Source organism: Denticeps clupeoides, chromosome 9 (genome assembly GCF_900700375.1).
Source record: "Denticeps clupeoides chromosome 9, fDenClu1.1, whole genome shotgun sequence".
In the NCBI taxonomy this organism is placed as follows: domain Eukaryota; kingdom Metazoa; phylum Chordata; class Actinopteri; order Clupeiformes; family Denticipitidae; genus Denticeps; species Denticeps clupeoides.
Window position 1 is genome coordinate 7966950 of NC_041715.1, and position 21210 is coordinate 7988159.

At 42.2% G+C, this 21210-nt stretch overlaps 1 protein-coding gene across 5 annotated transcripts in view; it reads right to left on the reverse strand.

The window, feature by feature from the left end:
• Positions 1 to 21210, reverse strand: part of dachd (dachshund d) — a 100745-nt gene that overhangs the window by 43443 nt on the left and 36092 nt on the right. For 3 of the 5 annotated variants that reach the window (XM_028991516.1, XM_028991517.1, XM_028991515.1), the window contains exons 2-4: positions 7779 to 7894; positions 1181 to 1342; positions 125 to 217 (exon numbers count right to left, since the gene is read on the reverse strand). In XM_028991516.1, coding sequence (XP_028847349.1) covers positions 125 to 217; positions 1181 to 1342; positions 7779 to 7894 — 371 coding nt within the window. The remainder of the gene's footprint in view (positions 1 to 124; positions 218 to 1180; positions 1343 to 7778; positions 7895 to 21210) is intronic. The other 2 variants (XM_028991519.1, XM_028991518.1) reach the window with 1 other exon arrangement.

A 21210-nucleotide genomic window follows, 5' to 3' on the forward strand; every position in this document is an offset into this window, starting at 1 on the left:
TTATAGTAGTATTTCTTACATAATAATGTAGACTATAATAAAGTATAGTAATGTAGAATATAATAGTTGGGTACTATGTTTGCATGCATTATGCACTATGTACAGAGAAACTGTAGTTATGTACCATTTGTATTCAGCACCAGTGTCCATTTCTGACCACAGGATGGGTGCTGGCTGGATATTTTGAGTTGTCCATCAGTGTAAAAATCCTGATGCACTTCTGCCAGAAAAGCACCACAGTCTCATTACAGTGTCAGGTCAGCTTTGGTCAGTCTTTGGTCAGGCTGGGTCAAGGTGAGCAGCACAGTAGCAGTATAGTGTAGCCCCCTCTATACGTTTAAGTTTTATACATTTAAGTTTTCCTAATTCTCTGCAAAGAACCTGAAAACAAATCTTTCGAGATAATTTTTGGTCCAAATCATCAGCATGTCTGGAGGAGCTAAGCAAAGAGCTGCAATAGTCAGGGAACTATTTTAAAACACAGCACTACACATTATTAATGCAAATCCTGAGGACGCTTTTAAATTTACACTAACCAACAAGCTCCAGACTTAGTGTGTAGTGCTGCTTTTATCGTCAGTTTGAAAATAGTGTCCTCAGTGCCTTCAGCCATCTATAAAGTCAAAGTCAAAGTCACTTTATTGTCATCTCACAACAGAGAAGTACAAAGAGATGAGATTGTGAAGCTTCAGGGATTCACAGTGTAAAAAAAGACAGTACAAATGGAAATAACACACAACACAAAACATGACAAAGGACACAACCCATAATTATGATAATAATGATAGTAGCAGTAGTGATATGACATGATATGATAGTATGACGATATTACTAATAATTACACAGCAGCACAGTGTGAGGTAGTGAGAGATTAAAGTGCAGAGTACAGTAAAAAAAACGTCAAAGCGGTTGAATATGATCACCGAATACCATTCTGATTGCATTTAGATTATTCCGCCATGCTTAAACAAATATTAATTTGAAGTGTAGGTTGTTGTTTATTTGTTATATACTGATGTTTCAAGCAAAATACAAATAAATTGGTGTAAATGGTATAAATTTCTCTCTGCGGTGAATAAAATCCAAGAGGTTTCTAGGGATACGTGTCTCTATGTTTCTGTAATGTAATCTCTAGTTCTTTCCAAAACATCGCTGACATCTTGGATGCTGTCAGACTTACCAACGGTGGAGCTGAGGTCGCCATTCTCAGAGTCTGCCCCGTGTTGGTTACTGTTGCCGTGGTAGCCGCCCATGACCTCAAGCTTGATCTTTTTGGCCTTCATGGCCTCTGCGATGGCGGCATTTGTGGCAGCCGCAGCCGCAGCAGCAGCTGCTGTTAGACCTGGCCGATCAGAGAGAGGGAAAAGAGCCAATCAGTCTAATTTTTATTTCTATTAATAACAGTCTCTTGAACTCCAAAAGGCCCATCAATGGCCATTCTATGTGATTAATCTGTGTAAGCATTTCAATTGTAAGGGGGAGCATTTTTTGATGTTGGTGATACTGAGGGTGAAAGAACCAGTTATTAATGAATGGAGCAACTGTAATAATAATTGCAAGCGTGAACCTTTGGTGTGCCTGTGAAGCCTTCAGAGCCTCAGCAAGGGAAACCGCAGCCTAAACAGAAGCTGAACGAGACATTATTATATTGATGGTGCATTACACGGTCGAGATGTTCCTGCCTGTCACAGACGTCTCGCCTCATTCCCGCTTCGGGTTCCTACGCTGTGTTTCTATATGCAGAACTGGTGGCACCGTGCTTTGATGGTGACAGATGGAGCCCGGATAACATATCAGAACTGACATGTTGCCATGGTTTCTGTTTGTAAATAAACTGGTGGGTGCATATGACAAAGTGAAAACAAACAGGGTAGAACTCCAGACAGGGAACACGCTCGTCTGCAGACGCTCCCGCTGATATACATATCTGACGCGTTCATCTCATCCCATTGTTGTTGGCATATTGTGATTCAAATTCTCATGGTTACAGTCGCACTAATAATTCGGCTGCATTGTAGCTGATTTGGGTGACAGGCCGTCTGCTCCCAGCAAGGGCTTGCCATCATTCTCCATTGCCCTGAATAACGATGGAATGAAGGTGTGAAAAGGGACTTCTCACCACCAGATGAATGTAATTATTGAATGGGGGAAATATGGGAAAAAATGACTGTAAATGGCCACATAACACAGCAGCCACACAGAGTACATTCAGGATGCTATGGAACATTATGGCATAAAAAAGCAGGAAAATATTATCTAGACCTATAGCCTTGGTTCTCAAACTGTGGAACCACTGGTGGTACTCGTTCTCTCCAGTGATATTTGCCTGCAGAGATTACTGTTATTGTTAATAATATTTGCTATGCTTTCAAATGAAGCGTAGTTATTATTCTTAATCCTCAATGTAATACAGTTAATATCCTCACTTGTGTTTTGGACTGCAGTATTGAAAGCGGATGATGGTAAATAATAATTCATTTTCATATTATTAATTAAATAGGACTTTGCTAGACTTTAATGCTGGTTATAATGGTAGAATACAATTTTTTGGACAGACTGTGTTTTAAGTGAATACTCCATGACCCACAATGCAATGCATTGCCGATATATTTTAAGAGCTTTAGGAGAGTCCTGGATTTAGTTTTATTGGATTTATTTTCACCCCATGACAAGCAAGGTTAATTCATTGTTAGAAGGATGTTTGCTAAATATTTTAACTTGTGTAATCACATTCCAGTTATTAACATTGTCATTGTGAACAAGTCATATTAAATGAATCGCATTTTCTCAAACATTCAGCATATTTACTGTGGGATTAGCACAAGATCTGTGTGTTTAAGACGTTCATAATTTCTCTCTCTCTTTGGCTGCTAAGAAAAAAAAGCATTGTGAAAACAAACCATTTAAGATCTTAAGCACACTTGTACGGAGTATAGACTATTTTAACCATTGTTTTCACTATGTTTAGATCAGGGACCGTTGTGCTTTACCATGCTAGGATGCTAATGGCTAATCTGAATTAATGCTAAAACGTGCTAATATAAGGCATGTTCAGACTTGTGGTGTGCTTTTAAAACCCCCACACAAATAGCCCCGGCCTTTGGTGTTCTGGTTTTGCGGCACTTAGCTGTCACTCTTCAGTAACGTTACTCAAGTGCAGCTATTAGCAGCGCGTCTTCCTGCCCGTACAAGTAGATTGGGAGCCAAGAAAAAGAGAAAAATCGAACATGTGGCATTAATACGCCATTCTGGTTCTTCAGCAGCTGATAGGCAGATGGTGCGAGGCACTTTCTCTGGCTGGGCTGGAGGTGCACATAATTTACAGCCTTGTTTGCATTTTAAAATACATCACTACCATATTGACGTACAGTATACATCATGTCAGCGCGGCCGCTCTCGTTTGCTAGCGCCCAGCACCGTTCCATATGCATGCCGAGCAGAGCTTGCGCCACCCGTAAGAGGGTTGTGCTCGCCGACATAATGAATGTGACCTCTGCGCGTGCCGAAGGTCGGCTTTCATTTATGTATAATGGGTGAGAGTCAACTGTTTTCTAAATGAGATGTATGCATAACACAAAGCGGGGAGAATTTATTGAAATCACCTTCGGGCTGTTGGCGTGATAAATTCCGCCATTCAGGTGCCATTAAGGAGGGTTTCAATACAACAATTACACTCGCACGTAGTGTAATATGCAATCTACAGTATGAGGCAGGGTACAGCCGATGCACTCCGCTTCTGCGCCGAGCAAAATCAATCACCTCCAACTGACAAATCCTCCTCGTTATACTGTTTTACTTTGCACAAGCTTAATTTTGCTTCCACACAAGCCAGCAATATTAATGCATCTAGTTGGCGCATTCTATCCACCCGAAGACTCTTATGTTGAATTATCTGTGACAACTGCACTATGGTCGCGGCGTATGTGTGTCTTTTAAAAATAGATGCATTTTTATAAAAAAAAAAACATTTCTGCATCAGGTGCAGCAAAAAAAAGCAACAAGTACGCTCAGGCACCAAACACCCAAATGTGGAACGAGAGCATCCCACTCCTGGCTCATTACAATTCATTACTATGCAAGGCAGGGTTCCTGGGAGCTATTTCTATATCCACTTTTTCAAAGTCACCTTTAAATTCAGACCCAGGTTTGTTTCTCTTTTCTTCCCCCATTTCTTCATTTATATATATATTTTTTATACTTATTTTTTTTATGTCACCATAAACAAACAGCCTGCTGACATTAAGCAGGGAGACTGAGAGCAACGGGGGGAGAGGGGGGAGAGTTTTTAGCAAACAGACAATTGCATGGTACTGTCATGCCGAGCACCAAACAGCAAATAAAGGAGATGGGGTCTGATCACAGCCCTCGGAGCAGCTGTCATATTAAATAATAATGAAGGATCTATTAATATGCAAAGGAACCAGCAGTCGACTGGCTTAACGGTGCCATGCCTCTGCATATTGTCAGAATGTTCATTATTAATTAACATGCTAGTTGCCCCATACCTGCGCAGTGTCAGAACATTCTTATAACAAATACTGAATATATGTGCCCTCTTCGACTAATGCCATAATTAAATTAAAATCAGATTAACTTCCCGTCTCAGATGTGGGGAGTTTTATGACACAGGCAATGACTATATGTTTTTTTTTTATTTTTTATAATAATAACATTAGCAAGTTTCATTAAAACCTACCAACACAAGAAGCTTGGTTATTTGTCTAACAAAAAATGGGCAGCAGAGGGCAACTCCATTTCAGTGAGCAGAGGGGACTAATATAATGCACGGACTGCTGGAAGTGACAGGTCCAGGCGGGGTGACAGGTCCAGCTTCTTCAGCGGACTGTGCTACTTGAACTGTGCAGCTCAGATCATGACAAATTTACTATCAATTACACATAGCACAAACCTTACGACATGCAGTAGACTCACTGCATGACATCAAGTAATACTCGGCTGACACATAAATCACAGTCTAATTATGGCCAAATACCTGAATATGCTATGGCCGTATATACTCTGCTTTCTTGTATATTATAATCCACTAAGAGAAGATCCTGTGCATGTGTAAATAATAAAACATTATGTGTTTATTCATGTCTTAATCACTCTCTACCATTCTAGAACAAGAAGAAACAACTGAACGCATAATGCATTTTTTTTTCGGTCGCCAACTATGCACAAGACTACACCTGAGGTGCAGTTTCCAGTCTGCAGGTTAAAGCTCGGTTTGGAGCTTTTTTCACAGCTTTTCGCAGCTCCGAAGGAGATGTCATCTTTGTGTGTTGTCAGCCCGGAGCAAATAATAGGATTTACATGAGCCATCTCCCTGTAATGCATCAGGAACTGGAGAGCCTCTGCAGAAAGCCCCAGAGGACACAATCCTTTCCAAAGGCTGTGTTGACACTGCCTTTAAATAAAGGGGCGCCAAGGCAAATTAAGACATCCTTTCCAGGTCTATACTCTAATCCAGTGACGTTTTAAGGGTACGGAAATGTACGGAAAGTGTGGATTTACCATGGTACAAGGAAATTAGTTTCAATGAAAGTAGCAAATATGTCAGAAATGCTTTGTTCTTTTATTCCTGCAAGCTCATTTAGAGCGTTTACCAGTAAAAAAAAAAAAATGTTTCTCCACTTTTATTTCCATATGATATTCACCAGGTTACAATAAACATGTTATGAACTGTTTATCAGAAGCTATAAATATGTTACGCATGCAGAAATTCAGTGTACCAGAGTGTCTTTTGCATATTGGTGTAGAGGGGACATTCTTTTTTATTTTTTCAAAGACCCATCAGTGGTAGTCAGCTCCGCCGCGACCCTAACCAAAGCTTGCTTTGGGGAATTAAAACAAACAGCGCAAAATAAAATTAATATTACAGTGAGTGAAGGCTCCATGCATAAGTTATGGCAGTTCACATTGCCTGAGGCTAGCAGCGGGTTTTTGTTATTTGATGATTTGCTGGCTTTAGAGCATTGCATCACGCAGGGCTTTTTCTGCCTAATTTCCGTTAAATGGAGTCACCTGCTCCTTGGCAAAGGTTGGGGGCTTGGATCTGATAGAGGGGGTGTTGGCGGGGTATTCTTTTTAACCTTGAACTGCGCAGGGACCACGCCAGGCACTGACGGATAAAACATGGAAAGTAATCTTTGCTGTGGATCTGGGCAAATTGAAACGCCGCAGCATCAAGCGAACAAAACAAAAAACGTCGGCCGCTTGGTGCCAGTTAATCCAAACCCTTGGGCCCGGGGGCTACGCCGAGCACCCATACTGTAAATCTGATATGATGGGTGAAGCAAGCATTTTGCACATAGGGCTAAAAGCACTTGTGCTGGTCTGTATCCACAGTCATTAATCTGCAGCCCGAAGCTCGGAGCTGCCTTCGAGTTCCGACTCTTACGATTCTGTTGCATTGCGTGGCATTTTACGTTATTACATCCATATTGGGGAATTGCAAGTGCAGAACAATAAACGAGGGTCAACCTGAAACTAAATCTGTAACAAAAGCTTTCTAGAGCTTAGGCACATATTAAGGTAGGATTCTTCTGTTTGGTTGTTTGGGAAGGTCCTGCATTTTTTGTGACCAGAGATATATGAAAAACCTATGAGATATGAGAGGGGTAGGCCTAGATACGCAAATTAAGTCTTAGATCTGAAGATATGTTCCGTCCAGGGCTAGACTTAATACCTGAATACAGGTTCAGGAATTGACGTGAAAGTTCATAACAATGAACTTCAGAAACCTACAGGACACCGAACCAAATCGGTCGAGGTCAGTAAACCCACGCGTGCGCCGTCTCCTTTCAACTGTCTCGAGGAAATGTCAAGATCATAGCATCTCCCGGTGTAAAAGCGACACTATCAAAGTCCCTTCACGCCGCCACACTAAATAAGAGGCACGTTGTGTACTCGCCTCCTCTCTCGATGGCCTTTAAGTTTCCATTTCCAAATAAGACGGCGCTAGCGTGACCTGGCACGGCCGGAGTGATGGAGGACCACTCGCGCTAAACTTGCAGAGTTGAAAGACTCGAGCGTCTTTGAGCTCTGTTGTTTAGGGTTGCCAGTTCATGGCTGTTTTTGAATTTCAAAGCCAATCTCCTGCAGAGTCTCTTCCTTTTCTTTTTTTTTTAAATCATCTACCTTCCTGAGTGTTTACTAAGAAATATGAAATGAATAAACTGTGAACTTATATTTCCAGGAAATATAATAGTAATATAGAAATGTTACCACGATGTTATAAACATTAATCTATTATAATGAGTAGATATTTAAAATACTTTTAAAATATGGGAAGCACAAAGTGGAAAGATTTTTCACCAGCCAACTTCAAAGCCCCCCAAAGAAAAGGAAATTAGCCACAAACAGAAGAAAAGCATCTGCAGTAATAAGACACGCTCAGGGCGAGCGAGGGGCACAAATGGCTGTTGTTGATTCTCGTGGCGATAAGCTTACTTTAACATCACCGCCGCCTATGTACATATACCAGTGGAGTGGATTTAATCGGGCTAATTAAAATCCACTCAAGGCATAATGCTGCATCCACTGAAATAATCTGAGAGAAAATATCTCCACTACCCAATTTGTTCTGTCGCCGCATTTCTGTTTTGTGGGGGGGCGGGGAGGGCGGCGGGGAAGGGGGGGGGTAGCTAAAGTGGCTGGTTGTTGGGGCAGCTCCTGTCACTCGTTCCGATGTGCCATTTAGAGGACGCGCCGGCAACTGCTGTGAGGCCACGGGTGGAGAAGGGGCTGATGGGAAGGGGCCTAAAAAGTCGTACCTGTGGGGGGAATGATTCCTGGCGACATCAGGCCGGGGACAGTGTGAGGCATTAGGTGCTGGTTCTCTGGCGATGTAACGCTCTGCGTCCTTTTCGGAGGCCTCCCAGGTCTTGAGCTAAAACAAAGTGAAGTCGGAGAGAGAGAGAAATAGATTGGGGGCGGGCGGGTGGTGGGTTGGGGGAGGTGGAGAGAAAGAGAGGGGGGGAGGGCGATGTTAACATTCGGACGCCGCCACAATGCAGTTTCATTCCAAAGAGCTAACTTGTACTGTAAATAAATCCCTTTTCAAGGACAGTTGCTTTCTGCAGCTCAACATAATAGACTTCCACAACTAATTAGATTACACAGCGAATTCATTTCCTTTATTGAAGATCAACCACTTTTTGATGCATAATTCATAGGCCGTACCTCGTTACCTGCTCCTCCGTATTAATATCCAGACACTATTTGAATTGCCTCGTTTGCATATGCTAAAATTCCCCGCATGCAGCATTCGAGCTGGAAATTACATGTTAACTTGTTATAATTATTGCAGTCAGGCCGCTATTGATTTATGAGACTTTTAAAAACCAAATATGTGTAGATCTTGTAATGAATGATATTTTAAGGTTCTTCAGGAAATTAAAAGGCAACGGCTGCCTAAGGAAATGTTCTGCTTGCTTGATTTAATACGGGACTTAGCTGGGAGGTGGTGTGACGGGGGGTTGATTCAGACCTGTTGTACGTTCGTGATGGAAACTTTTATTACTCCAAATCAGTTGCTGAGATCATGGGATGATTAATGAGCAAGGCCCTCAAAGCTGATTTCCACTTACTTTTTTTTCTTTGCACACAGTGACAACTCTGTTCTAATCAATATGGCTTCGCCGCCAGAGCCAGCGCGGGGCTCTTTTTTCCTGAAACAACCCAGGCTAAAGCAGCAGGGCTACAACAGTTCCTGTATATGCACCCATTAGCCATAACAATAAAACCACCCACCTATGCGCTTTTAATGAACCCAGACATCAGGATCAGGACATGGGGCACTCATTTCAATGTGCTGGGCTCGTTTGCTAGCATAAGTTGTCTGGATTTGTGGTCAAAGTAAGTAAGGTTCCTAGCAGAGCTGCACAATAGCTCCACTGGCATCCTGTTGGCAAAGAAATCAGACCATCAGACCAGACCACCTTCTTCAAACCCCTTTGGAGATACTCGGATCCAGTTGTCTAGCATCAAACATTTGTTCCTTTAAATCACTCGGATCGTTACATCTGTCCATTTTTCCAACACAGCAACTTCAACAATTGCCTCACTAGATCTGAGAACCCATTTCATTTACTTCCCTGGTTTTAATGCTGTGGCTGATCAATGCTTTAAAATAAATGCAAGTTTTGACATAAAACGGCAAAGTACAGACTGGTCTTATTCGCTTGAAACATGAGAGTAATGATGTAATGATGTGTCTGGAGCAGCTCTGCAATGAAACTGCATTTTCCTCTTTCAAACACTGCTTTCATGTAATCCTTTTCTGATTTCCTCAATTTCCACTTCTCTCAGATGAGCTGAAGGTGCACCAATGAGAGCGGCGGCGCACTGAAGTCCTGAAATGCAATTCCTATTTTTGTAGAAACACTTCTTTGATCTCGGGGAGCGATTGCAGACAGTTTTGCTGTCATCACTTTCAATGTACCCAGCTGAATTATTTATGAAAGGACTCAATAGAGGGCATGTGATGGTAAAAGGCTTTCTTCCCCCCTCTCCTAACAACACTACAGGCTGAAAAACTCAAATGGACAAAAATGTCACATCAACTTTAACTCCAGCAGCACTGGCTTCGGAAATAAAAGGAAGCATTTAGTGAACGCATTACAGAATGAATTTCTTGAAGAGTGCCTGTCTGTGCGTGAAAGGTGATACACAATATCTGCAAGAAACCCTTTTAAAGAAGAAACGTTCGGAGGCGAACCACTCAAATTTTGTTTCATTCAAACTTAATCAAAAGACATTACCAACATACAAGGATTAAAAAAGTTTTTCATGTTCATGTTTTTCATATAAGTTCATTCAGAACAGAAACATAAGTTTTTTTTCTCCTTTCCAGTGTTCTGAAGCCTCTCACAGTGTTTCCGTAATTTATATAATAAGGGAAAAGTAAAGACAGCTAATGAGGTCTAGGTCTTAGAACTTCTTTGTGCATATTCAAAGTGATGTGATTCAAAGATTTTTTTTATTATCGTCAACATTATTTTACATGTGTAATGTGTATTGTATTTATTTTTTTATTATGTTAATCAAAACATTTTGCTGGATTTGTTCTCAGCCCCTTTAATCCCATGATGTGGACAAATAATGAGAACAAGTGTCTCTCTCCCAGGTAGCAAGCACAAGTTAAAATTGCACATTTACAGTACTGACTTTGGCTGATTCCCACCCCCTGTAATGTGATTTCTACAAAAAAAAAAATGCTAAATACATTAACAAACACAGCAGAAAGCATGAAACTAGCTTTGACCATGTGAGTTGGTAGCTTTGCGAGATGCACCCCAGCTTCAAGCCGCAGTGTGTTACAAGTTCTGGCAGCTCCTAATCAAATAACATGGGATTTCTAGCATTGCTGCAAAAAGCTTGATCATGCTTCAGCATTCCAGCATGAAAGAGTCTACTCTGCTTTTAGCCTCACTGTCAGAAACAGTGGCGAAAGCTCATTTCAAACAGACACTCGTAGATCAAGAGCACTTTTTCTGAGCTCCGCTGAATTTGTGCAGTTTGTCCCGAAGCTTATCCATGAGTACTTGATGTCGCCAGACCCTGAGAAGAACATAACCTGGAGTGGAGCAAGGGAGCCGAGCTATTTATCAAGCTGCTGATGCAGAGTCCTTAAATAGCCTGGCACAGAAACTTGCAAAAGTAGGCCATTATTGTAAAACGTTGGCTAAAGGGCATGTTTGAGATTTCGTGACGTGCATTGAGCACCATTTATTAACCTTTTCCAAGCATCACAACAAAACTGTCTCAATTGCTGTCCTTTCCTAAACTTCACATCGGCCTAAGAGGGAAAGAATATGTGAACAGTTCACTTGACAATAAGTGTGATGGCAAAAGCATTTTGCACCGAGGCAAAACCAAATCAATAAAATCCTGCAGTTTCACTTACTGTAACACATATATTGACTATATGACATCATTTTAATATGTCATTTTAGTGCAATAAGTACAGTTGCAAATGGTTGGTTTTGGGCTCAGTAAAGGAATAGACCAAAGGGAGAAAGCTGGCCAGTATATTAGATACCCCTACCCTGTTAGATGGCTACAGCCCATGTGATGTCACCATCATTCACTCACTGGACCAGTTTTCGCACTAAAGAACCAGATGCAAGTTAAGTGTGAGACCTTTCCCATCAGAGTCACGATGGCAAGGTTGAAGTACTACTGTATTGTGAGTTGGTAAGAATGTGACAGAACCTTTTTATTTACACTTTAGAATCACTAGTACGTAGTGGAGCTAGAACCTGCCAACCAGAAACCTCACATAATAACTGCTACACAATAGTCTAAAGGTTAGTGTACTTTCACTTCACATATTAAAGTAATGAGGTCTGTTTTAAATACTTCTGTACAGCATTTATAGAATTTTTTAAGCAATAAATCCAATAGAGCAACAACTGACATAGTGATGGCGGTCATAATAAAGCATTTTTGAGGTTGCGATTGTGATTAAAACTTTTTAACATGTTGCCTAACTTTTACACAAGTTACACATTTTGTTCTTTGTGTCTATACTGCCCCCAATATAAAAAAAACAACAAATACGATTAGAATGAACGTAGATATCGGTGTTGAACATTTAATTCTGCACATTATTAAATGTTTACTATGAAGGGGCCTGTGTGGGTTTGTGTGTGTGTGTGGGTTTGTGTATACACACATACAGAAGTACATGGAAAGACTCTCCTCTTTTGGAAAGCAATTTTAAAAAGACTGAAACACTCTTTGGATTGTTTAAAACAAAACAAATGAAAAGAAATGTGCAGATGTCCCCTGTGCTACGTCCCCCTCGCTCTATTTACTCTCCAGATAATCACTGATCTCATATTCTCCTTCAGTTTAGCAAGCATAACAGACCCTGATAGCTCCATGGCCATAAAATAGACAAATATGTCACAAAAATAAGGAATTCTCCTTTTCTGGTTTCGGTCGAAAAGAACACAGGCCTGAACTTTCCCTGAACCAGGCTTCCTTTAATGGACCGGGTCCATGTTGACTCAAGACTGCAGGCTGGAAACCTGATCCCACCCAACACCCCGCACACCCCGAAAGCAATCAGATTATGCGTTCGCAAAACAGTGCTAAGTTCAGTGCGACAACGCCATATACAGGCGGTAATTAAATTCACGTTCTCACCTTCTTTTCCAGGAAGCAGACGTAACAGGAAATGGCCGCTCCGAAATCCGGCTCCGTTGCCCCGATATCAGATAACAGCACAGTGGCCACTTAGGCGCGGGCGGTTCAGCCAAAAGAGAAACGACGATGGGCCGATAGCTGCTTAACAACCGCGCAACAAAAACAGCACGATCGGCCGTGCCTCGGACCCCCCGCCAAAATCTTTTCCCGCGCCTGGGTTAAACGGCCTTCCCCAGCCTACTCGGAAGAGCAGAGCAGTTTGAGTCGACTCGAATGGAGCAATTAACCTTTCGTCTCAGTCTTTGTTTGATGTGTGTGTGTGTGTGTGGGGGGGGGGACGATATTTATTCCATTTATTCACTGTATACCCAAACAAGCAGAGGAATCATCCTCCCCGCGCCTCTGCAAACGCCGCGCTCGCCCAGGCCCTGCCAATCAGACCTCATAAAATATTAACCCAATGTCATTGCCCTTTTAAAATCTCTCACCTAGAATTCCCTAATTGTTCTGTTTCTTTATCTCTCTGCGGCAGAGAGTAAATAAATTAACAAAATAGCTTTTTATCGCCCGGAATAACCTTTTTAACTGGGGGGATTATCGCAGGTTTATTTTTCATTCCTTTTTGGGCGCGATAGCGCCGCGCGTCCCATTGATTGGTTTGCCGAGGTGTTGACCAGCGGTGAAAACAGGGCCCGGGCGATAGCTCGCCGCTCCAAATTATAAGCCGCATTCAGATTCGGCAGCTTAAAACTTTCGGAGGTGCCACATTTGTGTACTCGACTGGCGGAGCGCCGCTGAGGATTTATCTGTGTTTGTAGAAGGACAGGACTAACAGCGCTGATTTAAATAACTACAAATCCATAATCAGGGAGATAAGATGGGCTTGTTGTGAAGGGAAAGAAGTTGCAGTCGGAATGATATCAAAGAAATAACTGGAGGGAACTATCACTTAAATCAGTTTGTTCTTGTTTCCAAATGTAAAACATAATATGCCGAACAAACCACAGAACAATTTCCATACAGGGCCTAAAGCAGATATGGAACCATACAGAGAACCATACCTTCTACTCAGAAAAAGTGAATTGGTTGTGCAGCATTAACACACTAGTAACAATCTAAACTGAGTAGGAGGAAACAGTTGGAGAAGTAGGGACGTAAAAAAGAGATTTGTGTTCTAATGCTGGCATGTCCATGCAGAAATGCTAAAAAGTGGGAGGGACTTAAAATACAATACAAGAAATCAATAATATTAAATTATTTATTTATTATTTCAGTTTTGTTCTGATTTATCTGCTATTTACTATATAAACAAGACAATTGGGGATTATATAGGTGACAATGGAGAGAAATGCAGCTTTACGAAAGGTAAAATAATAGAGTTATGGCCGTCTAAGAACTTCGGAGCCCCTTTAAGCAGTAAAAAGGAGGGAAAATAAAGGGTGGAAAAAGAGAACGGCACATGGGAGTTCTAATTAGAAAGAAATACAGAAGGACAGGGGAGGAGATACGGTATTAATGACTGCTAATAATTAACCATGTGAATTCTTACACGTCTTACATACACACACACACACACACACAGAACAGGAATCTGCAAGCTAATGAAACTATCCACAGATAAGTCAATCATTGATACACGAATGACCGCCATTCTGCCGGTACGGCGCTCATCAATCCTGGCTCTGATCTTTTTCCTCCTCGTCTGCTTTTATCAGCAGCTTTATTTGCATTCTGCTTCTGTCGCTTTATCTCGATCAGCTGCACCTGTCACAAACTCTCAAACTGGTAGTTTGAGTTGCTTATCAGATGCAGATAGATGGATTATGTGCACTTACACATTACAAAAAAAAAAATCGAAAGAAGGATATAAAATAAATAAATATGCAAACGGCCCTGCGAGTGCTGCACCTTGCCCACAGTGCGTCTACTAGGAGAGTAATCCGAACATCAAATGCAAAGATTTAAAAAAATCAAAGGAGAAGAAGTGCGCTGCGTAGCAGCTCTCGCTAGGCGTAACATTCGCAGATAAAAAAGAACCTTTGGTTATAAAAGTGGTCTTCCTGTTTCCTTTTGTTAGGCAGGTTGTCTGATTAGAGGGCCTTTGGGCAGGCCAATCAGATCCCACCGGTGCAGAGGAACCGTGGCCCAGCCGTGTTCCTTCCTTCAGCTCCATTTACATGGCCGTGGCCGATCACGTAACATCCGAGCTGGAGAAAGAAATCAGTGCTCTAAAGAGCGCGGTGGAACTAAAAAAAAAAAAAGAAAGATCTGAAAAAATGATAAAAAGCTGATTATTTTAATGCATCATTAATGGTTAAAAAAATGATTCCGTAATTGTGTTCTATAATTGTAAGGCCGAAAATTGTTTTGAATCAGTTCTATTACGAGTCGTAATGAGTGAAGCAGGCTTCGTACATCATGGGAATTGGTGAAGAATGCCTAATTGGTTGATTTTTCCATGCCTAATGGATGATTCTCTTAATTAAAAAGATACTGTACGAACTGTTATGAATCAGATAGCGCTGAAGTTAATGCACTTAATAAAATGTTTAAAAAAAAGAACAGTTCTAGGAAAGTAAAAAGGAGATCAGCCAATGTGATAAAAACTCAAGAATCTATTAATTGCGGTGCTTTTGGTGCGCACAAAAAAAATATTACAGGTCTTATCTTAAAAATTTTCGCAAAGAAATTCTCATCATCTAACTGCTTCAACAGATCTTTTGCTCTCTCTCCCTCTTTCTCCCCCAATGAACTGTAATGCATATGAAACAAGTCTTCAAAACACGGCTTTAAAAACTTACTAGTCAGGGTGCCTTTGAGGATATTTAATTAAAATCTAATCCTGCATTCATTAAGGCTCACATAAATTAAGCTGTCATTCATAAGATTTATGGATTCTCATTTGCATATTGCATACAATTCATCAATTACTCAAGTATGAAAGGAGCGCATTTCCCTGGGAGCAGCCTGCTGCCCTGCCAGCCGCTGAAATGAGGGAGCGAGCAGGACTGTCAGGCATTCGCACAAACTTTCCTCACAATGTCTGCCTCTGATTAATCTCATTTCCTCGGCATCCCTTACAAGATTGTACACAGACCAGCTGCACTTTTCAATTATTCCTGCTGTCCTTACCGCTAAAACTCTGAATGGGAGATAGATGTGGCGTGGGCCAGCGTGCCCACCCGGGGCTCCTACCCCCACCCCTGCCTCTGTTTACTGAGATCCTCTCAAATTAAAATAGTAGTAAAGGGGGAGGAAAGAACGGTGTTGAACGAGTGAACGTGAGGGTTGCGGTGCGGTGCGGTCAGGCAGATGCTCGGCGTGTAATAATGCCATATTTCCTGTCCCATTTCAGTCCGCCAGGCTTCCTGGCCGAGCAAAGGGGCTGCGGGCTCAACCGCTGCGCGAATAAAAACAGCTGCCTTCCTTTTTTTCCATTTTTTTTGTCGGAGTCTCCGCTATGGGAAACCCAGTGTGGAGTAAGTGCTTAAACCAAGCCAGGCGTGAATGCTTCTAAGATAAAAAGGTCAGGAAAAACAAACAGTCGACTTGCAAGGATGAAAAGAATTAATTGAGTCATTAATATGCATGGCTAATAAAGCTTTTAAAAATAAACTCAAAATTACAGAAAGTACATAAAAAAATTAACCGTCAAATATTCCCTTTTAATGGCTGCTTCTTTCGGCTCGGAGGGACGCTGGGATTCGCAGGTATCAATCTTTAAAAGAAGGGAGGGGGAGGCGGGGCCAGGACAAAACAGGTTGGCGTAACCTCGGCAGTGAGACTGAATGTCTCACACGCCAGACAAAGGCAAACTTGTTCTGGTGCTGAGATTAATTCCCAATTAATCCCAAATTCTGGCAGAGGAACACTCTGACTGCAAATAGCTGAAAGTCATCCTGAAGCGCATTTAATTGGTTCCCCATAGTAAAGGCGGTGGATAACAGAAATAAAGCCTGACTTTATTAATCCGCCCCTATTGTTTTATGAAATTGTCATTGAAAGTAACTTCAGATAGTGCCAATAGTTAAGACTTTAATGTGCTTTTAATATTAACAGTGGGTGACAATTAACCAGCAGCCAAACAAAGGGAAGCCAGAGTAGAGCATGGGAACGAATGAGGAATGATTTCAAAATCAATACCTGTTTACCATCACAATATGCAATACTCGCACACACCCCATGTACACTCACACACATCCATACGCATTTAATATCTTAAATGGGGCTCTGTATGGTGATGAATATATAACATATGTACAACAAATGTTTAACTGTTACCATGTCACAATACTGACCCTGACCCTACCCCTAAAACGTCAGCATCTAAAATCAAATATTCCTCTCATGTCACTTTACTCATTTTCAAACTATGCCCATCGACTCACACACTATCCACAAATGCCTGTATGCACACACACAAATGCACAATCACATGAACTCACAATCCCACAATGTTCACACCACACATACGCATGCACAAGACACACGTCACACACATGAACCTATACACAATGACCGAGCATTGATAGGATATATGAATATTCACCACTGATATACCGCTTTTACTTGCATCTATATACCATTACTATTCAATTTAAATTTAGCATCTTCATGCTATTTTTATTTGTGTTTGAAATATGTTTTTATAATTAACTCTACATCTATACACCATTTATGTTTATGTAAGATTTATTTGAGTGCATGAACTGAGGCGAAGAGCTCTTAATTCATCATGTTTAGAGAGTCTCCCCGGTGGAGCGCTGCGAAATGTGGCAGTGCCGGACGCGATTACATTCAACTCCAAACAGACGGAGCTAAAAAGGGGGCATGAGGTAGTCCTAACATGATCAGGCCGCGCACCGACTCCCACGGGCGGGGGGCCGAGAGGCGATGATGTCCCCTCCGAGACAAACACTCTCCATGTGGGAGCTAAACAGGAAGTCTTTAATGATTAACATTAATTGGACTGTGGATCGGAATCCTGTGTGAAACATTAAACAAAAACTATCCACTGTTTATTCTCTCTTTTTTTTAATAATTAATGGAAAGTAAATAGTCCAGGGAGTCCAAAATTGATGTGTGGTGGGAGAGGAGAGGAGAGGAGAGGCCATGTTTACGTGACAGAAGAAGGAGTGGGAGGTTCGAGGCGCACTGTACGTACAGAAGTCGCTCCCTGGGGGGGACGCCTGTGGAACGGAGTGTTTGCATATTTGGAAATTGTTTAGTCATCCGGCGAATTCTGTCCCGGAGTCGGCCCCGATCAATCCGGCCAGCTGTGGCGCTAAAAAACGCCGCCGCTTACTGTACTCGCGTCAGAGTCTCCTAAACAAGACAGCCACCCCCGCCCCCCGCCTGCGCCCATGCCGCGTGCATTTGTACGCAGTTGGGAGGAATCAAAGCGCGGCTTCGTCTCTCTGTGATCCTGCTGCTGGAATCTCTCACTGTGTTCACAGGGAATGCAAATGGCAGGAAGGAGGATGATAAAAAAAAAAAAAAAAAAACACAACAGGAACTCAAACAGGCAGTTTTGGAAAATGTGTGTGTGTGTGTGTGTGTGTGTGTGTGGTGTGTTTGCACAGGGAAAATGGGTGGCGTTCGGACGGGGTGCACAAATTGAATGTGGCACGTACAAGTTTGCTTTCATTCCCATTGACTGATTGGCATTAACTGCCGAACGTGGAATAATGGCGGCCCGGGCCGAGCGGCGTCTAAGTCAGGGTAACGACAATTACTGGAGACAAGCTTTATCAGGGCCCTGACCCGAGCGGCGCGCTAAGTAAATCACAGCTTTATTCCTGGAAGCTGTGGATTCCATTTAAAAGCTTCACGGGGAGGGGGAGGGAAGGGGAAGAGGAGGAGGGGGGGAAAAAAGTCCATTTAAAGCTCAACAGCGAGAGCGAAGGGCCGGACTCAGCAGATCGGAGCCTGACTCGCGGTGTCCTCGCCACTTGATGATATAGTTCTTAATGTAAGGCTTGAGTAGACATAAATCTTAAAGAACGCTATCACCCTCCATTTTCCCCCCCCCTCCCCTGCACTCGTCTCTTTTTTTTCTTCTTTTTCTTTTTTTTTTTTTTTTTGATGAATTGTTTGCAACATCCACGAGGCTAAAACCCTTCAACCTCCTCAAACGGCGGCTTCTAATAACTCGTCGGAACGAGGGCCGCGCGGCGGGGGAATGTGGGGGGGGGGGGCGAGGGCCGGCGTGACAGAATGATGAATATCACAACAGACAGCTCCAATATGGTACAATTTTAGCCGATCAATATCTCACTGCAATATAAAGGGGGGAGAAAAGGCTCGTGATATTAGTCTACACACTGTATTACAGATGAGGCGGCATACCTCAGCGATATTTCACTCACGTTCCGGGGCCTCTCACTGGTGCGCCGCGAAGCGCTAGGCTTTGAACGACTTGTTGGACATGAGTACGGACGCAGGGATAAGCCGCCGCGGAGTCAGGGGCGGGAAAGGAGCGTTCCCGCCAATTATTTGTGACAAAAGCCCAAACTTTCAACACTGGCTAATAAGATATAATGATCCTCTTTAGGGACGAGGGGGGAACTTTTTAAGAGACGCGCTGTTAGCGATGCTAATGCGAAGCTCAAAGTCTCCCGACCCCGGCCCACGCTTACGACCTGCTTAATTACTGAGGTCTGCCTTGGTACTAAAGACACTTCAAAAGGGTTCTATTGGACTATTGTTCTTGTTTTAAGATGTGAAACAGATCTGGAATCGCGCAACGTTATCTGCTACAGCGTGAGCATGTGTGCTAGGAAGCTCTGGGTGTGTTTATGGAGAAATGGGCCGTCAAAATTATTTTAATGGTTTGTTTCATTCCTATAAATCATTCATTTGCCATATCATTCACAGAGCCGGAATGATATGGATTCTTGTTTTTGGGTGTCATTTTTGAGAAATGAGCCTTTATAAAAAGTAGTTATGCAGCAGTAGTAATTTTTGGCAAACTCTTAAAAAGAGATGATAACCACGTTACCAACATACAATGGAGTTTTAGATAAAGTTCCTCTTTCACCAGCGTCGCAATGATCCTTAGCACAAAAGCAAGGAAAAAGAAAGGTAAAAAAGACAAAAGTCTTCGCAACACTTCACCTGAACCACATAAAACTGTAAGAAGCAATTGGTTGACAGAACAAAAAGAGTAGATTTTAGCTCAGTTTTTACTATTGTTGATGCACAGGGCAGTCTGACTGCAGGGGCGTTCAAGATGATATTTTCCAACTGGGAATTCAGAATTCCCCATAACATATTTTTAAACAAGCTTTTTCATGAGGGAACTGGAAGAAATGCTATAAAATCAACATCCATAATCCAAATTTGTATTTGATAAAGAGGGGAGTGTATTGACAAGGACCTCATGATACGATACGATGCAATATTACGCTGAACAGAGCTGAAATACAAGATGCTGTGATCGGTATGTCATGTCTACAGCGCCATCTACAGGAGTGGAGGTGGCAGTCGCATGCTGATTCTCATCTCTGCTGACCTCACTAAAGAAAACGCTCGACAGCACTACCGGTGGCCTAAATTTGTATACAAAAATATCGAAGTTTGATGTCTGTGTATCTATACAATATCACAATGTAAAATATCACAGTATATTGCTGTATCGATATTTTCTCAAAATGTGTGCATGAGTGGATTTTTTTTTAAGAAAAACTCAACAAATGCTTTACAAAATTGAAGGACAACTACGTGTTAACCATATTATATAAGGTAGGAAGAGACATTTTACATTTTAAATGCGTATTGAAAAATGCAGAATGTTTAAAAAAGGGAAAAAAGAGAATTGATGCCAAAAATATATAGCCTATTCAACATGTAGGATGGTCCAGGGAAGAATAGAACTGCACATGTTCATAATGCATAATATGTCCTCCCACCAGGGAGCGGTTGCCGGGCCTCTTAGCTGTCACCGGCAATAGGGCACCGGCATTGTGAGAACCCAAGGTTCGTTAAATGCTATTAATGGAACACAGTATCCCTTGTGCGGCAACGTTGTCAGCATTTCATTAGAGACTGATAAACACATAATGCCAAATTGTCAGGCCCCTGTGTGTGAGCTTTGACAGGGCGGCAGTGGCGGGATTTTGGGATTGCTGCGCCCTGTTCATTCCCAGCGCGAATGTTTTTTGGCAAGCTGGGGGTCATGCGACAGAACGATGGGGTGAAAGAAGGAAATCTGACAGGAATTTGAATGTCAGGGGAGCACCGTGTCAGACCAACACAGCGATTTATGACTTTACTTACTTACTTATTTATTTTTTAGCCATGTGAGTGAGGGAAGGTGACAAGGCAGCCCTGCGAAGTCACATTGTCCCGCCGTCAGAACTCTATCAGTGAAACAGAGTGGCTCATCCTTTTGAATTAGAGCAGTGTTTAACATCTCTGAACAAACTCAGGACCCCTTGGTTCAATCTCCCCAATTATTCTGTAATTAATAGACTCTGGCCAGTCCGAAGGAACACGTTCCATCAGCTCGACTGCAACTGCCACTCGGCCCCAAGAGGGTCAAACTGGAGAGAACGTGGCTGTTCTCAGAAAGGAGAGAAAGAGAAAAGGAAAAAGTGACGGCCCACCGTGGCCTCCTGTCACCGTTTAAGACTGAGAAAGGTCACAGGGTCTTTGACCACGAGTAATTAATCAGTTAATCTCCTCCTTCCACCCTCTTTACGGAAAAAAAAAAAAAAAACAGGGAGGGAGACAGATAATTAAAAACGTGTCGGGTGAAAGTCCAACAAGCGTTCTCACAGTGTATGTTCTCACATTCCACGCTTTTGTTCATCTTATTAACCTACTCCCTTCTCGGTGCGCCTTTAAATGAAATCTTTAGCCCTTTACATGTGAAATTAAAACTGCAGTCCCTTGAGCGTTTTTAATTATTCCTCTCTTGAAAAACTTCCACTTTTGTCAGCCCACTTTATTAGAAGCCTACCCACTCCTACTCCCACTGTCTCTCTGCCCAGGTCTGTCATGCTTCACTCCTCCTTTGAATCCACCCCCTCCTCCTTTGCTTTTTTTCCT